Raw genomic sequence first — 21,353 nt, 5'->3', positions numbered from 1 at the left:
GTATTTCTAAGTAGGATGATATTGCAAAAAAAAATCAGCATGATAGATACCTTTTTTAACTGATCTAACTAACCTTCTTGTATTTGCTTCTTGTGTATTTGCATAATGTCAGGTATGTAATCAACATGTTGATATGATGTAGGGGCTATGTTTCAGAATACCATAATTTAAAAGCTGTGTCTGAATAGAGGAAACCTTCCTGGGCAAGGGCCCTTTTTAAAGGTGTAACATGCCTTGTCTTTTTTGCTTGTGCAACAGGTTTCTCAGTCCCACCAACAGTAGAGTCTTTGTCCGTAAGAATCTCAACATGCTTTCATTTAGCTTTTTGTCCTTCCTTCATTCAATTAAAGATTAGTCACAAATGGTTTTAACATTGTTTGACTCCACTGCTGATTTTCAGCAGATTTGTTGCATTGCATGATAATTTATTTACAATACTTAATATTCCTGTCCAGTAAGTCGCTACTGCGATAGGTGGTGTGGACAATATGTAACAGTTCCACAGCCCCTCTAAAGGAATAGCAAAGCCAGGAATAGAGTAGATGCTTTAGAAGTTGCCCAAATTCTAGTGACAGTCTAATCTAAGAACACAATAAAAACTTCTGCCACTGCATTCAGATGAATAATAGATGATTTGGATATGTAAATATAAAGGGAAACCAGCTAATTAAAAAGTTTCTAGTACATAGGAATCAAACTCTCGCTTGGCCTTTTTCTAGAATTCTGTTCCTTTATTATATGAAATACATAAATGTCAGCTAATGTACAACCTTTTTTGTGCTTAAAAATGAATTATAAGTAAGTCAGTACTCTGTAACAATCAGCTTCTTAACAACAACAAAAAATTTGGGGACAGTGAAAGGTTCTTTTAGAACCATGTAGCTTTTAATAAATACTCTGAAACTTATTTCATATTCTCTGTTCACCTATCCTTGAACTTTACCATTTCTGTTCCTTCATATATAAATAGATCTTGTTCTGGGAGAACAAGCTGTAGCACATAAGATCTTAAAAGACAGGAATGGATGTGTTAAATAAATCTAAAGGTCTCTAATGGGCCTATGCTACTGTGGCTAGTATCTTTTGAAACTGTTAATCATCTCTTTTTAAAGTATGCTTTATGAAGCTTTTTGGTTAGGGAGCTATTTCTTGTTACAAATTCAGAGAATATTTTTCAATTACAGTACTGCAGAAAGAGGAGGATTTTAGTTTCTATAATAACTGTTCTTTACTGACAGCTAAACAATAAAAGGCCTCAAAAGGTTTGACACTTGATTAGATCTACACTGTAAAGTGCAGCAGGCAAAAAATATGGTAATTAAGGGCCTGATCAAGTAAATCACTCAAGTATGTCTTTAACCTTAAGCACATGAGCAATCTAATTAAAAGAGAGCATAGATATTCATGTTAGTAACAAAGCCACCTTTGGATCAATAGTTCTGTCAATTGCAAACATGAGCCTTCCTGTCGAATAAGAAATGTGCTGTATTGCAACAAAATAACCCATTAACCCACACAAATTAACTTTGTTAACTTAAAAAAATGCATATTGTAACTGTAACTACCTCCTAATATATGATGTTGGTATTGTCATTTGGTAGCATCGGGAGTTACGAATGTCTAAAAATGCCTTGCAAAGGTATCTTTGGCCAATGTACAGATCATACCTTATGAGCTGAGATTGTTTGCTTCTGTTGCCTACATATAACCTACCTGCAAAAGCAACTTTTCTCCTTAACTCATCACAAAATTAATCAGCATTCTTTTTTTGGAAAGCTTTTGAAAGGAAACAGAAGTTCTTTTACTGAGTTTCTTAATCTTTTCCAAGGGTAGAGTTCCTGGGAGAATCCCACTACTAATTATTATCCGTTTGGAATGGGACTGTTAGTTCCTACTCTTCAACAAGTTTTTAGTCCACCTGAAAACCTGTCACTTGTCTGTGAAGGAACTAATTTTGGTGTGAGACCATTTCAGATGCTATGTTGGTTCTGTGTTATCTGTGTACTTACCAGCACCAGTGTTCACCTCCAGCAGGCTGGCAATGCAGGATTTCCTGCAGGCTGAGACAGGCCGAGGTTTATGAAGAAACGTAAAATGTTTAGATTGAGAACCAAATAAGAAGTACTGTTTTACCAAGGATCAATGTATCTATTGTGTTTGAAATATTTAATTTGGAAAGTATATTGCTATTATAGAGCAGTTCTAAAATTAACTAAGCTTGCAGAAGCATAGTGAGCTTTCTTTTAACAAAAAATAAGATCATAAAAAAAAATCAGTTTTAAGTGAGTATTTAGCAGAGGAGTTTCTACAGTAAATAGATTGTATTTCAGACAGAAGTGACTGATACTAGTTTAAAGCCTTGCTTCAAATGAAAGTTGTGTAAATGGGTTAGAACCAGAAAACTGTTAAGGTAGGGAAAAAAAGAGTCAGACTGTGTAGTTGGAGTATTTCTGGAGCATGATAGGGTTTGGTTTTTTTTTTTCTTCTTGATTTAACAAGTTGAAAATCTGCTGAATAATTCATGAAGAGTGGAAGGGCTGAATCTTCCTGGAATGATATACAGTGTGCGTACTGTGGCACAGGAGAAACTGCAAAGCTTTGTATCAGTTGCTGCCGTTCCTGCTGCCGATTGCAAGGTGCTGCTGCTTTTGGTGTTTTCACAGCTACAGAAACCTCAGTCGTGCACTGGTCTGCCAACAGCCATTTGCCTCCCTATGGACCTACCTTCACTAGCTACAATCTGTGGAATCTCTTGCTGCCTACCTGCCTTGGACACTGCTGTTCTCTGGATCGTCACTGCAAACTGTGTTTTCTGCACCTTGCAGCTTGTATGACTGAAACCTGCCTTAGAGTCTCTCAGCTGCACATCCTCCCGTGTGCTTGGTGAGGACTCCTGCAGCTGAACTTCTGACCCAGACAAGGATGGGATTTACAGGGCAAAGTCAAAACTGAGCTGCATTCAGCGAGATGCCCAACGCCTCTTCCTGGAGTGCTAGCTCGCCTCTGCTGCTGCTCTGGGAGGACTCCTCCGGGACCCGCATCTTTCTCTCGCTGCTCTACGCAGTCTTAGCTATCTCAGGGACTTTATCCAATGTGATGGTCATCTATTTAGTCTTCTCCTTCAAGAAGCTGCAGACAACCAGCAATGCCTTCATCGTGAACGGCTGCGCGGCAGACCTAAGCGTGTGCGCCCTGTGGATGCCCCAGGAGGCTGTGCTGGGGCTGCTGCCTCCCAATTCCTCCTCCCTTCGCTCGGCGGAGTATCGGCTGCTCCGAGGGGGGCTCCTGGGCCTCGGCCTCACCGTCTCGCTGGCTTCGCACCTGCTGGTGGCTTTCAACAGGTACGTGCTCATCACCAAGCTGCCCAGCGTGTACCAGGCCCTCTACCAGCGGAAGCACACGGGCTGCATGATCGGGCTCTCCTGGGCCCTCGCCCTGCTCCCGGTCCCGCTGCTGCCCGGGCTCTGGACCCTGGGCTCGGCCCAGTCGGACGGCAGCTCTCGCTACACCGCCCTGCTCCTCGCCCTGGCCGTGCTGGGCCAGACGGCGCTGCTGCTGCACTGCTACCTCGGCATCGTGCGGCGGGTGCGGGGCAGCGCCAAGCGGGTCAGCGTCCTCAACTTCCACCTGCTCCACCAGCTGCCCTTCCCCGCCGCCCCGCCGCCGCCCCGCCGCGCCCAGCGCCGCCTCAGCAGCGTCTCCGTCCTGCTGCTCTGCTGCGTGTTCCTGCTGGGCACCCAGCCCCTGGTGTGGGTCAGCCTCCTGGGCTTCTTCCTGCGCCCGGCGCCGCCGGCGCTGCAGGCCGCCAGCTGGCTGCTGCTCTGCTCGCTCTCGGCGCTCAACCCGCTGCTCTACACGTGGCGCAGCGAGGAGTTCCGCCGGGCCGCCCGCTCCGTGCTGCCCCGCGCCGAGGGCCCGGGGGCCGCCCCGCGCCCCAGCGCCGCCGCGGGCGCCGCCGCCGCCGCCCCGCCCTGCCCGCAGCTGCCGCGCCGCCGGGGCACGGCCACGGCCACGGGCACGGGCACGGGGAGCGGCGCCAGCGCCGCGGCCGCGCCGCGCTGAGGGACCCGCGCGGGAACCGCTGAGGCCGCTCCCGCCCGCCGGGCAGCCGAGCCGCCCCGGCCCCCTCCGCGGCAGCGCTCCTTCCTTTACGCATTCTCCTGTCGCTCCTCTCTGAGCCCGCGCACTTCTCCCCAGCTCCCTTTCCCGCCGCACGGACAGGCAGCCGCAGGCTCCGGCTGCTTTCCCGAGGCACCGGGACGGACACCAGAGCGGGATGTCCCGTCCGCCCCCTCAGCCCCGCTCCCGCTCCGCCCCCGGCAGCCGGGCAGGACTCCAGCCGAGGCGGTGGATTTGGGAATCTGGGAAAACCGGTAAATATGGCAACGCACGTAACTGTTGTTATGCTCTAAAGATTTCAGTATGAGACAGGCATCTAGACAGCTCTTTCTGAGATGTACTGCAAGTTTGTTTTTGTAAAATCGATGTGATTCTTTCAGCATTTCAAGTAGCTCTTTGAAGTGAGCTCCCTGAACACCAGGTTCGTTTGTGAAGAGCTGACAGGTGTCTCATTGCACACACAGACACCAGGAGCTGCTTCCTTTCCCCGAGGTTACCTAATCTCTATGCTCCAGCTTTCCCTGGCAAACTTCTAGATGATGCTGTCTGTGGAAACTGTTAAAAAGGAAAACACATATACATTTGTGGATCCAGTTTGGATATTTTGTTTTGAAACCTCTTTAAGACCTATTTTGGCAAAGGCCTCTGCCTATGTTAATGCACTTGATAAAATACAACACAATATGGAGGCCGGTGTTGTCCATCTAACCTTGTCACCTCTTCAGTTACCAGTTGTGTTTCTCTTAAATGCGTTTTTACTGAAGTGCAATTTCACAGCCTCTGCTAAATACAAAATGACAGATTCTCTGTGGCATTTGGAAAGGAGACAGCTCCTCACACTGAAACTGCAGTGGTGAGTGCTGCGGCCCCATTCCTCCAAGGAATGATCTTAAAATCCTTATATTTCCTTCTCTATTGCTTGACCACCTTCTTCCTCTTTTCCAATGCAGTTGCTATTGTTTTCATGTTGATGATACTCAGTGCTCTGTTTGCTTTTTTGGCATGAAAGACTGGAAAGAAGGTAATTGTTTTCTGAATTCATGGGCATTCACAAGCAGTATCACCTAAATTGTGCTAACTTGAGAAGAAGAATGGACACATGGGAACATATGAAATTTTGTCACAGCAAGTTTGTTGTGACAAACTTGTTTATTATTTGTGTATTAACACAAACTTAGCAGCTCTCTTGAGGATATTTGAATGATGGGACAATAACAAGAGAAAGACATACATGACAGGTATAACACAAAAGGCCCTCTGGCTATATTTTATAATGCTCAACACGCTTGCCTTATCTGATGATGTTTGAGTTTCCACAGAAATTGCTTTAAGAGTAAGGGAAGAATTTCGATTTTTCTCAAATCTAAGAGCTTCTAGGTGTCTGTGATACAACAATGCATCTACAATTCCCATACCAATATTTAATTTTTCTAAATAAAAAATCCCCGTCATCACAGAAAAGATTCTTATCAAGGTCGGGATTTGACAAAGACAAGGAACAAAGGCTTGAAAAGGAAAATTTAAAATACTATCTTGACATCTTGAAAATTTATCAATACCCTGAAAACAGCTTCAGCCACTTGCAAGGACCTGTGGGAAAGTAAGAGAAGTTTCCTTGAGTCTGAGGCTTACAGAGAGCTTCTTCCTCCGTCTTGGAGACAGTGTTCCTCTGAGTGATGGCATCAGAAGGATGGGTAGGGCTAGCAAGGAAACATGGACATACAAGATATGCAAGATTTGTTTTATCAACACTGTGCACATATCTTGGAGAGTGAAAGAGCCACTCTAACCTTGTTGTAATCTCTCATCCCAATCAGAGCGGCTGTGCTTTGGCTAACTTTGTGCAGCAAATGGAGAAGGAAAACTGTTTCAACCACAGCTATACCAATACTGGAAAATATTCTGGTTCACTTCCCAAATAAAGCTAAACCAAGGCTCACCCAAGGGTAAGACCCTGTTCAACTATAAAATCATCCTTAGGCTGGAACCCACAGAGAAGGATCCGCATTACCACTTCCCACCATGGCTAAAGGGACTGAAGACACTTGGTAAAGCACAGTACTGGGCCCATAGGCAAAAAAAATCAAACTTTAAAATAAAAACTTAGGCAACTCTTCTCCCCTGTTTTTGGCTATGGAACACATTAGTCTAGAATTAAAGCAATAACCTGTTTCAGAATTCAATGTCCAAACCATCAGATAACTGGAACTTCTGGGCTTCTTCCCTTGTAAAATAGCATGCAAATTAAATCTGAAATGCCTGTATTTTATATAGACTACATTTTAAATGCAAACATGTATAAAAATACTATGATGTACAAAACTCCAGACAGCTATCCTTATGCTATGCATCAATTCCAGAGAACAACTGGAAATCCCTTGGAAAGTTTGATGTAATTACATCTGACTGTAAATCTTTAACTGTTTTAAGATACTCAGGTGACCTAAATAGCATTACACAGAATTTTAATTTAAAGTAATTAAGACAGAGTATTTGTCTCAAGATTAGTTTCTCTGAGAACTTACTGCTCAGAAAAGTTCTGTATGCCTTGCTCTACAGCCATAATCTTTGTATTCCCACATTGTAAATACTCCATGGTAAACTGCAATGGAAACTTGGCTTAGCTCAACTTCTCCTGGCTCTGTGGTGCTGCTTCTTGGTTAAGAAAATGGATCTGTCAGTTTTTGTCATCTGTGCTTTACTTTAGAGCTACGTGTGTCCGCTGCTAGTTTAATGCTGACTTCTCTTCAATGCGAATTTCTGTCATGCTCAAACAACTCATTACAGGCAAAAGGGATATGTCATTTAAAATGTCTTGACCAAACAACTTTCAGGAGTTGTAAATGAAGATGATGGAACATCCTGCCAGCAATTTCAATGAGGTTTGCTTGAACCAAGTTGCTCCTTTGCTCTGGTGTTGTGCCAAGCCAAGTTGTCTGAGCATGGCCTAACGCTGCCCTTCCTGGAATGGCTGGCATTCACATATATTAGCTTGCTTCACTTATATTAGATGGGAGGTGTGATGTCATTAAAGCATTGAATTTATTATACTGTAGTGGAGATCAGCCACGTTAGTCATGTGCAATGGGTGCCTGTTCCTTTGCTGTTTTCTCAGGGGTTTTAGAAATTTGAAGGTAAAATTGTGATGCCTCAAAATAACACCCTAAGGCAAAAATATGGTTATTGTGAAAATTGCTTGTAGAGGGTGTTCATGAAGTTATAGTTTGGATTAAATCTTTTGAATTTACCCTTAATTTAAGGTAGTTATAAAAAGCCATAGAGTTGTTTTCTGGAATTAGGTAGCCACAACAATATGAGCCTCCAGCAAAACTGGGCAATCACTACCCTAAACAAAGGTGTGTAAAAAGTACAGGCAGCAAAGTGGAGCTGGGAAGATATGACAAGAGGAGATAAGATAGCAGGACGGGGGCATTAATGGTGTGATCTTGAGGACACAGAAAAACATCTGAAAGCCAGAAGAGGCCTGGGATTATGATGAATTTGACCATCTCAAGTTATTTGATTCTTTATATATGTGAGGAAATAGAATTCTATGCTTTTCATAATAAATAAAAACATGAAATTGTACTCTCAATTTCTTCTTTTAACAAAGCATACAGTACACCAGCAAATTTTCTTTAAACTCTGAAATAAAAAAGGACTAAAGGTATGAATTGCATCATCATTCTTGTGGAGACTGCATTCAACAGCATTACTGGACTGACAAGCAGAGATAACATCTTAGCTAACCTCCAGATTCAGTCAGCCATAAGCACATTGTGAACCTCTTTTTTCTACTAAGTTGATGCTATTTTTAAAAAAAACCCACATACAGATTATTTTCAAATGAAGACATTTAAGTGTAGCGTTTCATTAAAGAAAAAAGTGACAACATATACTTTAGCTTTCTATTTCATCTTAAATCACATAACTAGATTATTGCAGTATTCTTTAAATTCAGAAGTCCCTTTCTGAAGTGGCAGCGAAAATAGCTTTTCTCGTGACTGTTTAACTTCTAAGAAAGCTACTTTTTTTTCCTCTTTTATGTCAATCCTTCCCATGCACTGTCATCATTTTACCAGAGTAATAGTCTATTTTCTTTCCTTCTTTTTGCTTTTCTTCAGTATTTTCTGTAATTTCCTTCACTAAGGGAAAAGTACTTGATCTTGCTGATCAGGGCACAACTGCTTGAACAGTGGAAGTTTTGGGAGACAATTGTAAACTAAGACTAAAGAACTGAGGGGCAGATCCCACAAACTTAAATGTCTACTTGAGAGCGAGTAGGTTTTGAAGGTGGGCTTTTCCTATGTAGAATAGTTGACAAATGCTGTATCCATATTTACAGATACTTGCATTTGATTAAGGCTATATAAAAAACCAGATAATATGAGGGGAAAAAAAGTCAAAAATAGTTTGAAGACTGGAGAAAAAAACCTTTGTAGCTGAAGAGTTCAATATGAGTAACTTAACAAAATGGGCATCATTACAGAATATACACCCTCATGCAGGTATTCAAAGCAATCAGTTATGATGGTGATCTAATGATCTTTTCTGGCTTGGAAAACATGACTTTAAAGGAAAATAGCTCTGCTTTGAAAGTGTGGGCTACCTTGTCTGTTTATTGCCAATGGGTTCAACATGGCAAGGCCTGCCCTACACCTGTTCTGGATGGGTATTCATGAAACTACAGAACTCAAAACAATCCCAAAGAAAAACTGCTTGTGGCTGCTTTCTTGCCTGAAACTTTGGATTTCTGGAGAGACATCATAACCACTCCAGGGAAGTTTGGTGTTTAGGGAAAACTATAGGATATCTAACCTGCAACTCCAGACATCAAGCTTGTCATTAGTTTAGAGCCAAGCTTTTGAGAGTTGTTCAAAAGGAAAGCAAACTGCCTGTTGGAAGAGGAGCTCAAACCAAACAAGGGAGCTGTGTAGCACCATAGGCTTTACCATGCTGAGCTATGCTTTTGTGGGACAATGGGTTGAAATAATGAATAATAAAAATGTGCCTCTGCCAAAATTTTTCAGCATTCTTTAAATGTGGGGGTTTTTCTACACTTTTATGAGATCTTCCTCTGCTTCAGAAGTTTTCTCGCTGCTCTAGAATTGACACCAGATAAAAACCATATTTAGTGTTAGTTACTAAAGAAACATGAAGGGTAAGTGTCACTCTCAGTGGACAAAATCAGCTCTTGTGGTTCAAGAACCAATGCACAAGGAAAAAGGATGGAACTGCTGTTATTGAAAAGCTTCACTCAAGTCCAAAGATGCCTTGTGTTTAGGCTGTCTGGAGTCTTCACCTATTCTGTGACAGTCTCAGGACAAAATTAGAAACACAGCTGTGCTCCAGGCAAAAGCTGCACCCGTGCTGATATGTTTGGAAGCTGATGATATGGTGGAGGTGTAATGTCAGTCTGAAAGCAACAAAGTGAGCATTAGCAACAGAAAACTGCAAGAGAGAGCTTGAGAGACAAAGTTCATGAATCGAACGGTTTTGTAAAGTAAGTTTTGTAAAATGCTATGCAAACTTTGCTTCCTGTTCATTCTACTGAGGTGTCACAGGGAAATATCTTCTATGTTTTCTTCTGACCCTCTGGCTTTCCTCAGTGTACCACAGTGCTGGGATAGCCACTTTTTTTCTCATCCTAAAACCTCTGTCACGGACCTTGATGTCATTTCTTTAAACACCATTTCTATGATTCTCTATAAACTTTGCATCTTTTATTCTAAGGTTCAGTGAAATGGCTGTAGCAGTGTTGTAGCTGTGGAGACAGGAGCAGCAAGGTTTGAACAGTTAATAACCAGAAATATTGTGAAGATATGTGAGTAGTACTTCTTCCTATCTATATTTAAGTATTACTCCTTTGTTCTGTTGCATTTTGTCCATTGCCATCTACAAATATTGGACTAGATTCATTGTAGGAATGTCGTTTTCCATAAAAATATCTCTTTAATTAATCATTTTTTATAAAGGTAGTGATAAAATTTTGCAGTATTTGAAGTGTGCAGCCATGATAGCTCCTCCAGTGAGCATAATCGTCCCTCTTTCATTCAACACACCACCTTCGTTTACTCTTACATTAGTTTTTCTCAGTTTGTGGCATTATTTCTCTCAGGCAGATTAAGTGAGAGAGTTGGTAGACTGCAACATGTGAAAACAGAAAACAGCCTCACTACTGCTTCTGTTTGATTTTAAGGCAGAGGCACTTTTCATAGCTTTCGCTATGGCTATCAGCTTTTTTTTGTATGCTATTTAAATCAAGGCAGTAGAACTATATTGTGTTAAAAAATAGAGATAAATAAGAACACAAAAACTATTCATTGTATATGAAGAGTAAATGTAAGATCTCTGAACTCTGCAGCAGATATCTTGCTTGGCTCTTCGTTGTTTAATATAACTCATGTAAATAAAAACAGGATTAGGAAAGTCACATGCAAATATAACAAATGGTGGCTCTGAGTTGAATTAAAGGCATGAATTAATTTTCTTCTATCTCATGCATCATTAAATATTGCTATTGTACTGTCTACTGATTATCTATATTATACCTGTCACCTGATAGCAACCACGGTCGTTATGGTAATGTCAAGATTATAATTATAGTCCCTTCTGCAGTGTAGTCATACTATGCTAAAAAAATCCTTGAAATGGTAGTGGCCCATGCTTGGTACCAGCCCAAACACAAATACATTTTGAGATTGTTGAGGGGAAAAATATTTTGTTACTTACATATACTTACATGTACATATACGTGTATGTAATTGCAAAATATGCAGCCTTTTAAACTATGGGTTTACTTCATTTGACATAAACCAAACTTGCCAGAACTTCTTATCCCTTAATGAACATCCCTTCAGCTGAGTTTGGTAATTTAAGATATTAAAAAAATGCAGTTATTGCTCGTAGATCAGAGAAATCCTGTGAAAGCTTGTTTGGCAGCGTGTGTCAGTGTGTTGATTAGCCTGTACCCTTGTGCAGCAGAACACAGGGTGCCTGGGGTGTTCCAGCTGTTCCCCCCAAGGTCACTGCCCTGTTGGACACTAGTGACCTCTGGTGCCCAGAAGCTAATCTAGGAATCAGAGCCAGGACTCCTGGGAGACATATGTTTGTGAGGCTGCGGGTTGTGGGTGGTAGATAGAGTGTGTCTTCCCAGAGAATAAAATAGGTGACCCCACTTCAGAGAATAGTCTGATTTCTGTAGAATGTAAGGCAGAACCATGAGAACAAATTTTAAGTCATTATGTGGTAGCTTCTTCAGATTTATTAGTACAGTTAGCCTATTTTCTTTTAGATTCAGGAGACAATTTTCATTTAATTATGAAGAAAAAAATATTGTCTCATCTCCTAAGAATACAAATGTATAAAACAGTACTCTTCCCAAATGTAAAAATGCTCTAGGGCAACCATATCAAGGAATCTGTATGAATGCAACTCGTGGAGCAAATAGTTACTTACTACAGTTGCAAAAGGCCACAACTACTGAATCCCTCTAACAGCTGCACATTTATGCCACCTTTACACATTCAGTAGCCCACTTATCCTTATCTCTTCACAGACTTAAGGTGGCTTATATAGAAAGGAATAAGGGCAGTGGAATTTCAATTAGTTTGTTAATTATTCAGGGATTAAGGCCTTATTATACCTTAATCATTTAAGAAGTGCGTTTGATTAGTAGGATTTCATGGGAAATCTTTATTTTGACATTCATTCTGAAGTAAGTGTTTGAAGACTTGGCTGTTTTAGTACTAGGCATTAATAGCAGAAGTGCGTGTAATGATGCCAGCTGAGGAAGCAATCCATGCCCACAGGACACAGCAGGAAATACCTATCCCTCCTAGCAGTAACAAGCACATCAGTGAATTAGAAAGAAAGAAATATTAAGAAAACTAGATTAGATCTTATATAGTCCTGGTCACCAGAAGCTGCCAAGGACATGAGTCAGACCCAGATGGAAGAGACTTTAACTGTTCTACTACTGCGGCCCTTTTTATGAGGTTGCACCTTTGTTAAGGGGACTGGATTTGTTGTGTGCTTGCATATAGGGAGGGCCTGCGTGTGTTGCAAAGGCAAAATGAAACCCAGGCATCTTTAAGGGGGTCTCAGATTCCAGTTGTATAAAAGGAAATCCATTACACACACACACACACACACACACACACACACACACACACACCCTGCATCACGTTCTCTAGCTGTTTTCCTTTCTTGGGAACTCAGGAAATTTTCCAAGTCTTTTCACATATTTCTCATGTGAAAGCAGAGATTTTTCTTTAAGAGACAAATGCCTTCAGCAATGTGAGAGGATTTAGCCATCCTTGATATCCTGGGAAGTGCGTGTTAGTATTGGTACAGTGCTAGAGCTTTTGCAAAGGCAGTGGTAGCTTGCCTAGACCATCAGGATGGATCTTCATTTCCCATTTTCAAGGGAAGCAATAAGACCTATTCCGAAGGAAAATGCATACTTTTGTCTCACATTTTTTGATTGGATGATCGAAGAGGAGTTTATTGTCAGGCTCCCCTTATTCAGCTGTATGTCTAGACAAAGTCAAGACTAACCTGACCATTTTTTCTGTTAACAATGCTTCCCTGGCCCTCCTTTTGCTACATCACAGAACTGTGTTCAGCACATGGAATTACTGTGGTCAGGAAAAGAGAAAAGAGAAGCTAGATGGCACTATGGTCCAAAGGGATCATGTTCTGCTGGTGAACAGGATGAAGCTGTGCAAGTCATCTGGTCTAAAAAGCCTCTAGAATTTAATAGATATCAGCAACAACAGGGTCAGAATTCCTGAAGTGGAATTAGGGAGAGAATAGGCTTTCCACTGATACAATTAATTAGCTTTTTTTAAATAACACTAACAGGCTTAAATGTAAGCATACAGACATGAAAGAAATTGCAGATGTAAAATGCCTTTAAGACTGCCTACACAGATAAAACTGTGAGAAATAACTTGTGCATTATTGCCGCAACATAACTTAAACATATTTGTGTTTTTTAAACATATACTCAGATATTTCTGTTCAAATATGGTATTATGTATGGAAGCAGATAAGCTATGTACTGCATGCAGTTACGGGAAACCAACACACTCATCTGATTTGGTCAAGAAAGCTAGAGGGGAAAAAAATACACCCTAAAGCACTCATTAAATTTTCCTTTAAAGATTTTTTAAAGATAGAGGTGAAGGGACCTGCACTACCGAAGCAGAAATTTTGTTCAAGCAAATATCTGGGGTAATTACTGTAAGACACTCATTAAGCTATCTTTATATGCATAAAAATATGTAAAAATTTTATGTGTATTTTTTATATTTGTATGTATTTATAGACATAAAATATACATATTCTCACTATGATATGTCAGTTTCCCTGATCTCAGTTTTTAGAGCACAATTATTTTTTACTAGTTTTTAGTTAAGTAATATATGTAATTCCTCCATTTGTGCTTTTATCAGAAATGAAAGTTAGACAAGATAATATTAATATAGTTTTTATTAAAATTATAAGGCAATCCTAACCGGTAATTACTATTTAAGATAAAAGTAGGCAGTTTAAGCTTAAGAATTCCTTAGAAGAATGTCAAAGTTATTAAAACACAAAACAAATAAACAAAAATATCCGTAAGCTTTGGAAGGTTGGGGAGGTCTATTCTAATAGTGACTTTAAAGATCTCAGCATTTGAAACTAAATAAAACCCAGTCAGCCAAACAACTTTGCATCTGTAGTAAAGCCAACCTCTAGGCTTTTTCATTAGTATCTTTTGCTTATGCATTGAAGGGGCCTGCATTGCAGCATACAATGTTTGAACCAAGATCTTTTGCTGAAGAAAGAGTACTTCTTTTAGAGGAGTTCAATAGTTGTTGGCTCAGAGGTGAGGGATTGCTGTACAAGTTACACAAATGTGCATCTGTCACAAAACAGATGCAAAAAATAACTGATTTATTAGTATTTTATCATGGCAGAAGGTAACCAAAGAATACCATGCTGTTCCTTCAGAGTTCAGTATGTCATTAACGTGACAGTAAGAGTCATGGATGAGCATGTCGCTAATTTGGAAATGCTAGGAAAGCTACAACGTTAGTAGTTGCTAGGGAGGCACTTGAGGAACTCCTGGGAAACCTGCAAAAAAAGGATGAGCAAGATGACATTAAAAACTCGATATAATTACAGAATTTTAATGCTTACACATGTGCAAAATAACATAGGAAGGTCAGTGAAGCCAATTCATAGAGCTGCAGTCCTACCAGGACAGTGTTAAGGAACAAGCAGGAAAACAAATAGAGCAGAGGAGTAGGAACAAAGAGGAGAAAATGGGCTCGGAAGGAATGGAGAGCAAGACACCTACTTGGAGGTGAAAATGAGATAATGGACAGTTAATACTGTCAAAAAAACAGGAAGTTTGTCAGAGATGCTTCAAGAGAAGATAGAAGAGAGGCAATCATCTGTAGACAGAAGGCATAGTGGAGGAAGTTCAGAAGTTTGTAAAAAGTGTGCAGAGAAGTAGGTGCATATTAGTGGAATTGCAAATTCAAAGAACCTATTAGAAGGCTGTTAGAACAACCAGTAGTAGCAAAACAAATATCCCTTAGACTAGCAAAGAGTGAAAAATCAGTTCCTTTTTATGTGGCACTCTGTTTAAAAATAAAAAAAAATAATTTAACAGAAATTATTCTTGACATCTTCCTTCCATTTCAAGATACACTGAATTTGTCAGCTCCTGCTTTATTGTTTATTTGATGATTCAGGAGTCCTTTTTAACTCCTGTGTTTCATATCAGTGTGCTGGGAGGACATACTTCAGGTTTAAATGGGAAAAATGATGCTTGCCAAGAGATGGAAAACATAAAAAGCCCCCATCACCAAAATGGCTAACTGAAAGGACTTAGGAATAAAATTTGGAAGAAATTATAACAAATTAAAAAAATCTTTTCCTTCTCTCAACAGCATGTGAAAAACTCTAGTTCCATTTGGAAACCTACTTGTTGATCTTCCTGTTGGCATCAAATACACGGATGCCGTAGGTTACTCAATAGGTACTACCATTCTTCCAGCTTATATTAAGACATGGCAGATCATGAGCCTTGTCCTTAATTATGGATGGATTACTGCTGCTTTATTAAACACCAGCCTTTATTTTGTATTTTCTTCTTTTTTCATTTCTACAGGATTCACAGATTTTTTTTCCTTTGTGGGAACTCTACCATGCAGTTTTCCAGTTGGCTCTGCACTTTGGCGAACTGATGGCAGGTTTCAGCCTTCAAAATCCCTAAAAGCTACAGTAGGGCTGAGGCAGTACTGGTGCAGCTGTGAGTTTTGCTATGTGCTGTGTCAGCGACAAGGAGCAGAACTGTCCACAGACCACTATCTGACCTAACAGTGTTTCTGTGTTTTTCTTTTTTTTTTTTGCCATTCAAGTGCTTTCTGTGTAGAATTCAAGGAAACTCACGTTTTGTTTTTTCTGATGATGTGTCAAATCCTTTTAAAGTAGTGTGGATGTTGGCTGAACCTTCTGCAGGTTCAGTCTTTAATGGCTAAACTGAATGGAAGCCAAGGAGTTCTCCAATGTCTATTATAAGTCAGGGGTCATGTTGTATATGGAGCAAAATACACATATAGTGACAGGAAGCAGAGTTCTCCCTATGTTTTAAATAAACAATAGCAGGTCCAACTTCTAGTTATTGGTGATAGGAAGATCTTTGTTCTGTCAGATTTCTGTTTCCTGTGACACTCTGTAAGGTACATCTCATTCATGTTTGCTGGTATTATTTGTATTTTCTAAATGTGTGATGCAGCACATTCTTAAAAATAACCATCAACTTTGTGTTTGTTTTCCAGAAAGTGCTGATACTAAATAAAGTACTAATTTTGGATTGCAGCAGCAGCCATAAAATAGGCACACTCAGCAAGAAATCCAACATGACTGTTTTTTGGATTTAGTGTCATAGGTGAACTGAAGAAAGCACAAGTCTTAAATGGTCTGAATTAAGAACAATTATTTATTACAATGAAGATAATTTCTGGTCAATACTAGGAGTGCATTAGAAAATGGGATGTTGAATAGGCTCTTCATTGGCATGGCATTTTGCATGGTACTAATTTGAAGAGCAGATGAGATTTTCAAATAGTTATTATAAATACATTTATACTGCAAAAGTCACTTCAAAATCACTCTTCTGCTTAAAAAACCAGCTTCTGCCAAATTAATTTGTTTAGCAGTCTTGGAAAGCACCAAATTAATGGTGTTTGTTTATTTTAATCATCTGTGAATATTTGCTACAATATGCCATTTCAAATTACAAATTCCCAACACTGGCTCAGTATTTGCAGAGACACCCTGACTTAGTTGCCCTAATTCATCTAGGGTGTGTCTTCCAGGCTGCCTGCTGAAGAGGTCAGGCTGGAGAACAGAGTAAGAGCTGAGGTCAAAGACTATTTTTCTTCTTGCCTCAGTTTGGGATGCAAACCCAAGCCTGCGACTGCATTTGCAGATAAAGGGACAGCTTGTGGAAAGCCACACATCTCTCTTTTCATCTCCTATCGAAACTCTTAATGTTGCTGGCTGTTGTAATAGCTTATGTGCAAGTGCCCCCAGCCTGTCTGCCCAAGGACTAGCTGCAGCTTCTGCAATTGCTCCTCACCCACAAGCCACCTTCCTGGGAGCAGTAGCCTTCCTTCCAAGGCCAACTGCATGAGGGAAGGACTTGCCTGTCACTCTTTTTTTTTGCCTTTCTTCTTTCTCTGTTTTCTCTCTGAGAGTAAGCTTTGACCAGTAATGCTGCTCTAAACTGCAATCCTTCTGTTATGAGCAGGAATGTGTAAAAGCAGCTTGCTGCAGCACAGGTGAGGACTAGGGAAAGAAGGCAAGAACATTCATAACCAGTGGAGCGAGGCAGAGTAAAGAGCCTCCCCTCCATGCACCTGGTGTGCTGTCTGCAGCATTTGCATGAAGTAGGAGTTGATTTGACCAGGTACATTCCTTTTCCTTTTCTTTCTGTTCTAGTCTAGACTTGCGAAATACAAGAGTTATTCCAACAAAAATTAAAGAAGGGTGCAAGAGCTGACAGATATTAGGTTTTTACTGAGAAAGAATAGCTATAAGCAGGATATAGAGGCCCCTGCAAATCTCCACAAAATATCAGGAATTTGAGAAGACTTTTCCATATTCCTAAACGTTCAACTCCATCCATGACTAGGGTATTAATTTTACCTTTTATATTTTGGAGTAATAATTAATGGATGTGGGGGGAAATTCCATTTCCTCTCTTTTACAAGGGTATTTCCACAGCTTTCAAACCTTCATTTAACAGCTGTCTGCTCTAGTACATATGTACAAAACATTTTCAGAACTATTAATATGTGATTGCTATAGTTAAGGTTTGCTAAAGATTTTTTACACAAAGTCTCTGAGTTCATTGCTTAATACTCCACCAACTAAGGGGAGTGTTTCTAGCATTTTGACACCTTCATTTACCATTCTTATTTAATGATTGTAAGGACTCGTTTAGCAAAACATTTAAGCATATATGAGAGTTCAGTTATGTAGTTAACTGGAGCTAATACCCTCACTGACATTATGTATATATTTCAGTATTTTGGAGAACTAATAATAAGAAATACACCTGCGAAGTAACATCTAAATATTCTTTTCAGTTTTGAGAGTGTGCAATGTGCTGAGAGCCTATATTGAACTTAGTGTGAAGAGTATTGAGTATTTTAATCCTATTTTTTGTTTCATTTCATAAATATCATGTTTTACGCATTTTCTTTCCTTCTTTTTTATTCTCCTGTAGAAAGTTTCAGTTTTGATATCTCGGAATTTTTTTTCAGCTTTCTAAGTAGGTGGGGGCATTTCCAACAAGATAACTGAAAAAAAAAAGAATAGTAGGAAATCTTAGTTTAATTAACTGATTTTGTACAAATGAACTATCTGGAATGACAGAGCAGGAACTAGGTGGGAAAAGAACAATGGCATGATTACGCAATACTAAGAAGTAATGTAGGACTAGATTTGGAAAGGATTTGGAAGCAAAGAGTTTGAGAATTTAGCTAGAATTGGAAGCTATAAGGCATGTAAACAGGTTAAATATCGTGCCCGTAAATATCGTGCTATAAAATATCTTTCAGTTCTGCTAATTTTAGCTATCAGAGCAATTGCAGGCTACATTCAGTAGTGCCTTGAACCGTTAATGGCTTTTGAAAAAGTAGTGATCTTGCTAACTCTTTCCAGGTACAAGTGAGGAAAGGTTTACAAAGGAGTAAGAGAGGTGTCTGGCATGCTGGCTGTAATTCGGAATATTAGAAAATGGCTCTCAGAAAGGCATATTGGAAAAGAAATGAGAGCATTTAGCATGAGATCTTGAGAGGACTCGAAAAAGACACAAGAACAACTATGGTGATATAAAACATGAGAACTGTCAGTGTAGAAAAGAGTCTTTAAAGAAAATAAAGGCAGAATTTTGAAATTACCCTCTCAGAACGGGGAAGAGAAAATAAATATGCAAAGGAAAACTGGGTGTGCTTTTAATGTATAAAGGTGCAGGTGATTTCATAATTAAGGAGAAAGATCGTGAAACTGAACAACTGAAAATAGGATGAAAAATTAATATCCAGAAAGAAGAGTTTCAAAGTAATTCTTAATTTACTGATAACTGAAAAGAAATTGAAAGAGGAGAGCCCAGGTACTTAAAGAGACACTACTGTAAGAAAGGTTCAGAAGTTTTACATGCTTGATGTGCCTGTAAATGCTAGCACTTGCAACTGTTCTACTACAGGAGAATTGTAGAATTGTACAATTTGGTGTTGTACAGACTTGGAAAGATAAAATGACAGAACAAGGTACCTTTGGCAGCAGATTGTCTTCGTCATTCTAGGTTATTGCTGTTTTCAGGGACAAAAGTGCTGAAAAATTGCCAGGAACCAGAGGATGCTAAGGCAAGTGATAATCAAGAAGGAAGTATAGAAATGTGATAGTGAAGCAGGAAATATTTTAAGCACCTTTGAGTCTGATAACAGTTTTATATACCTGGAGAACTATACGCTTGTGAGTAGATCTTGCAGGTACTTCTCAAACAGTAGTGTGTGAAGTGTTTCAGTGCTTTGCACAGGAGGGCTTCCTCACCGACATAACTTGGGGCATTTGCCATTGCAGTACTGCAAAACTGCTTGGCAGAGAGGGAACTTCCCAAGGATGAATTTCTCTTTGTAGCTATTTTTTCATAAGATACAGAGTCTTTGCATGTTTGTGCTTGTTAAATATTTATACTGTGACTCCTTACTCTCCACTGCATGAGGCCATCAGCATACTTGGAAGGCATTTCTGACTGTCCAAAAGGAAGAGAACAGAGGAAATTACTGTGAGAGCATGACCTACAGTTGTCCGTATGTCTGAATAAGAAAAACTATGTACATATTCACACAATGACAAAGAAGCCATTGGGGATCAGCTGTTGGTAATTTTATCAGGAAGGAGCTCTATTAATGTGCATCAATCTGTCGAGCAGCTGTTAGGAAACCTGTTACTGTGGGCTGGTTTACTTTTTCTGGGTAAGTTAGAGCGTTTAAGAGAAAAGGAAATTTAGAAAGATGATGTTGAGCTTCTGCACACTACTGACAAATTATACTATTATGCATAAAATTGTGTATTTAGTGAACATGTTAAAAGGCAGACTTTTTTTTGCCATTATGTAATGTAGGCCATTGTGCATGGGACATCTAACTGGGAATGATTGGTAGCACAAGTAGTTGAAGCATAGGATTTTTACATGAACAAAGGTTTCTCTCATACCATAGGCCAATCTGAGTTTGAAAATTGAGATGATAATAGTAATTAATCAGTAAGGTTAGAAAATACCTTGAAGATCATCAAGTCTAACCTTTGAATGTTCTGGAGCTTTCGAGACTTCCAGAGTATATACTTTTGTGTGTTTGTCGTAAATAAATCTTTTTATGGTAGCTAATAATATAAAGTTATCTGATATTAAACAGGCTCGATTCCAATATTTTCTTCTGTTATAACTGCCTACTACAAGTGTTATGTCACACAAAATCCCCCACTGTTAGGAATCACTGTTGAATCTAAATTCTGCATGAGGTTTTTCTCTCCACAGTCCAAATGTTTTCCTTTGGTTAATGAGCTCTCTGGATAGATTTTTCATGGTTCACATTAAGACTTTCTTGTAGGAGCCCAGAGGAGCCTGTGCTGTGGGAGGGGCTCATAGCAGTCGCAGCTGGCTGCTTGGGTTCAGGCACCTGGGCTCTCCACAAATGCTGGACTGCTATTTTTGAGTTGCTCCTCATCCAAGCTTTGTTGATCTCAGATTTATTGTGTTTTACAAGACGGATTGTCAGAGAACAAGTTCTTTATCAGGCCCATTTCTGAACAGGAAGTGTTTTCCTGGTGTAACTGAATGACTCTACATGTGTGCTGTTCCAGAGAATAAAATCTCAATCTCTGCTCAGTTGTGTTATCTCCCTCGATTTCCCTGGAATTTAGGTGCACTTAGGACAGAAAAAATCATGAACTTCTGTCCAGAGAAATTGCTGTGAGGATCTGGGTCTTGCTTGGTGTTCTTCCCTTGTAGAAGTGGATGTGTGTGTAGGAAATGGGACCAAATGGCTGTCACTTCCCATGTAAAAAATGTCTAGAAGCTGGATATAGCCTAGAACTGTTTTTTCAGTTGCTCTGTTATGATGCCTTCTCCATTTAGTCTGTAATCTCAAAGCATTTCCTCATAATCGTGAGGATATTACGGCAATTCCTATTAGTAACGGGATTTAAAAACCTTCCCTTCCCTTACAGCTTATTCAGAGGATAGTACTGAATTGAACAAATGTGTTTTTATTGTACCTAGGCCAACATAGTTGATGGACGTTACCAAAACATGGAAGACAACTGCCACTGATTAATTTATTGTTGTTTTCCAAACACTTCTCTGGAGCACCTAATTCCATTAACTTTGAGTTAGGCACCTAAGTTGACCACCTGAATTTTCAGAGTAAAGCATTCCTTACTACTTTAATTAGATAAATGATAGTGCTCACTAAATTTAGTTATGGCTAAATGAGAAAAGTTCAGGTACCAAAGGTCTCCTTTGTAGTCCAGCACCTCATTCTTTATCACAGTCAGTTTATCTCCTACAGTAAAGAAACTGAAGGTTTCCTGGGGAAAAAAAAGGTATGTGGGCACGTAAGAAAACTTTCTCTTATTTCCTATTTTATAGAATGTGGATTTGC

The 21,353-nt window shown here is 39.8% G+C and overlaps 1 protein-coding gene across 1 annotated transcript; it reads left to right on the top strand.

Annotated features, from left to right (window-relative positions):
• Positions 1-27: 27 nt before the first annotated feature.
• On the top strand, positions 28-11,328 carry GPR88 (G protein-coupled receptor 88). Its single transcript, XM_051800590.1, has one exon. It carries the CDS (start codon positions 2,968-2,970, stop codon positions 4,060-4,062), a length of 1,095 nt encoding a protein of 364 aa, XP_051656550.1. The 5' UTR covers positions 28-2,967; the 3' UTR covers positions 4,063-11,328.
• Positions 11,329-21,353: the final 10,025 nt, after the last annotated feature.

Source organism: Manacus candei, unplaced genomic scaffold (genome assembly GCF_025592945.1).
Source record: "Manacus candei isolate 608988 ecotype Guabito, Panama unplaced genomic scaffold, ASM2559294v1 h1tg000005l, whole genome shotgun sequence".
Taxonomy (NCBI): Eukaryota; Metazoa; Chordata; class Aves; order Passeriformes; family Pipridae; genus Manacus; species Manacus candei.
The sequence above is the reverse complement of the archived record's forward strand: the minus strand, read 5'-3'. Positions and strand labels throughout refer to the sequence as shown.

Bases quoted from the DNA above. Each gene is read 5' to 3' on its own strand.
- GPR88 (XM_051800590.1), top strand. From the start codon at position 2,968: ATGCCCAACGCCTCTTCCTGGAGTGCTAGCTCGCCTCTGCTGCTGCTC.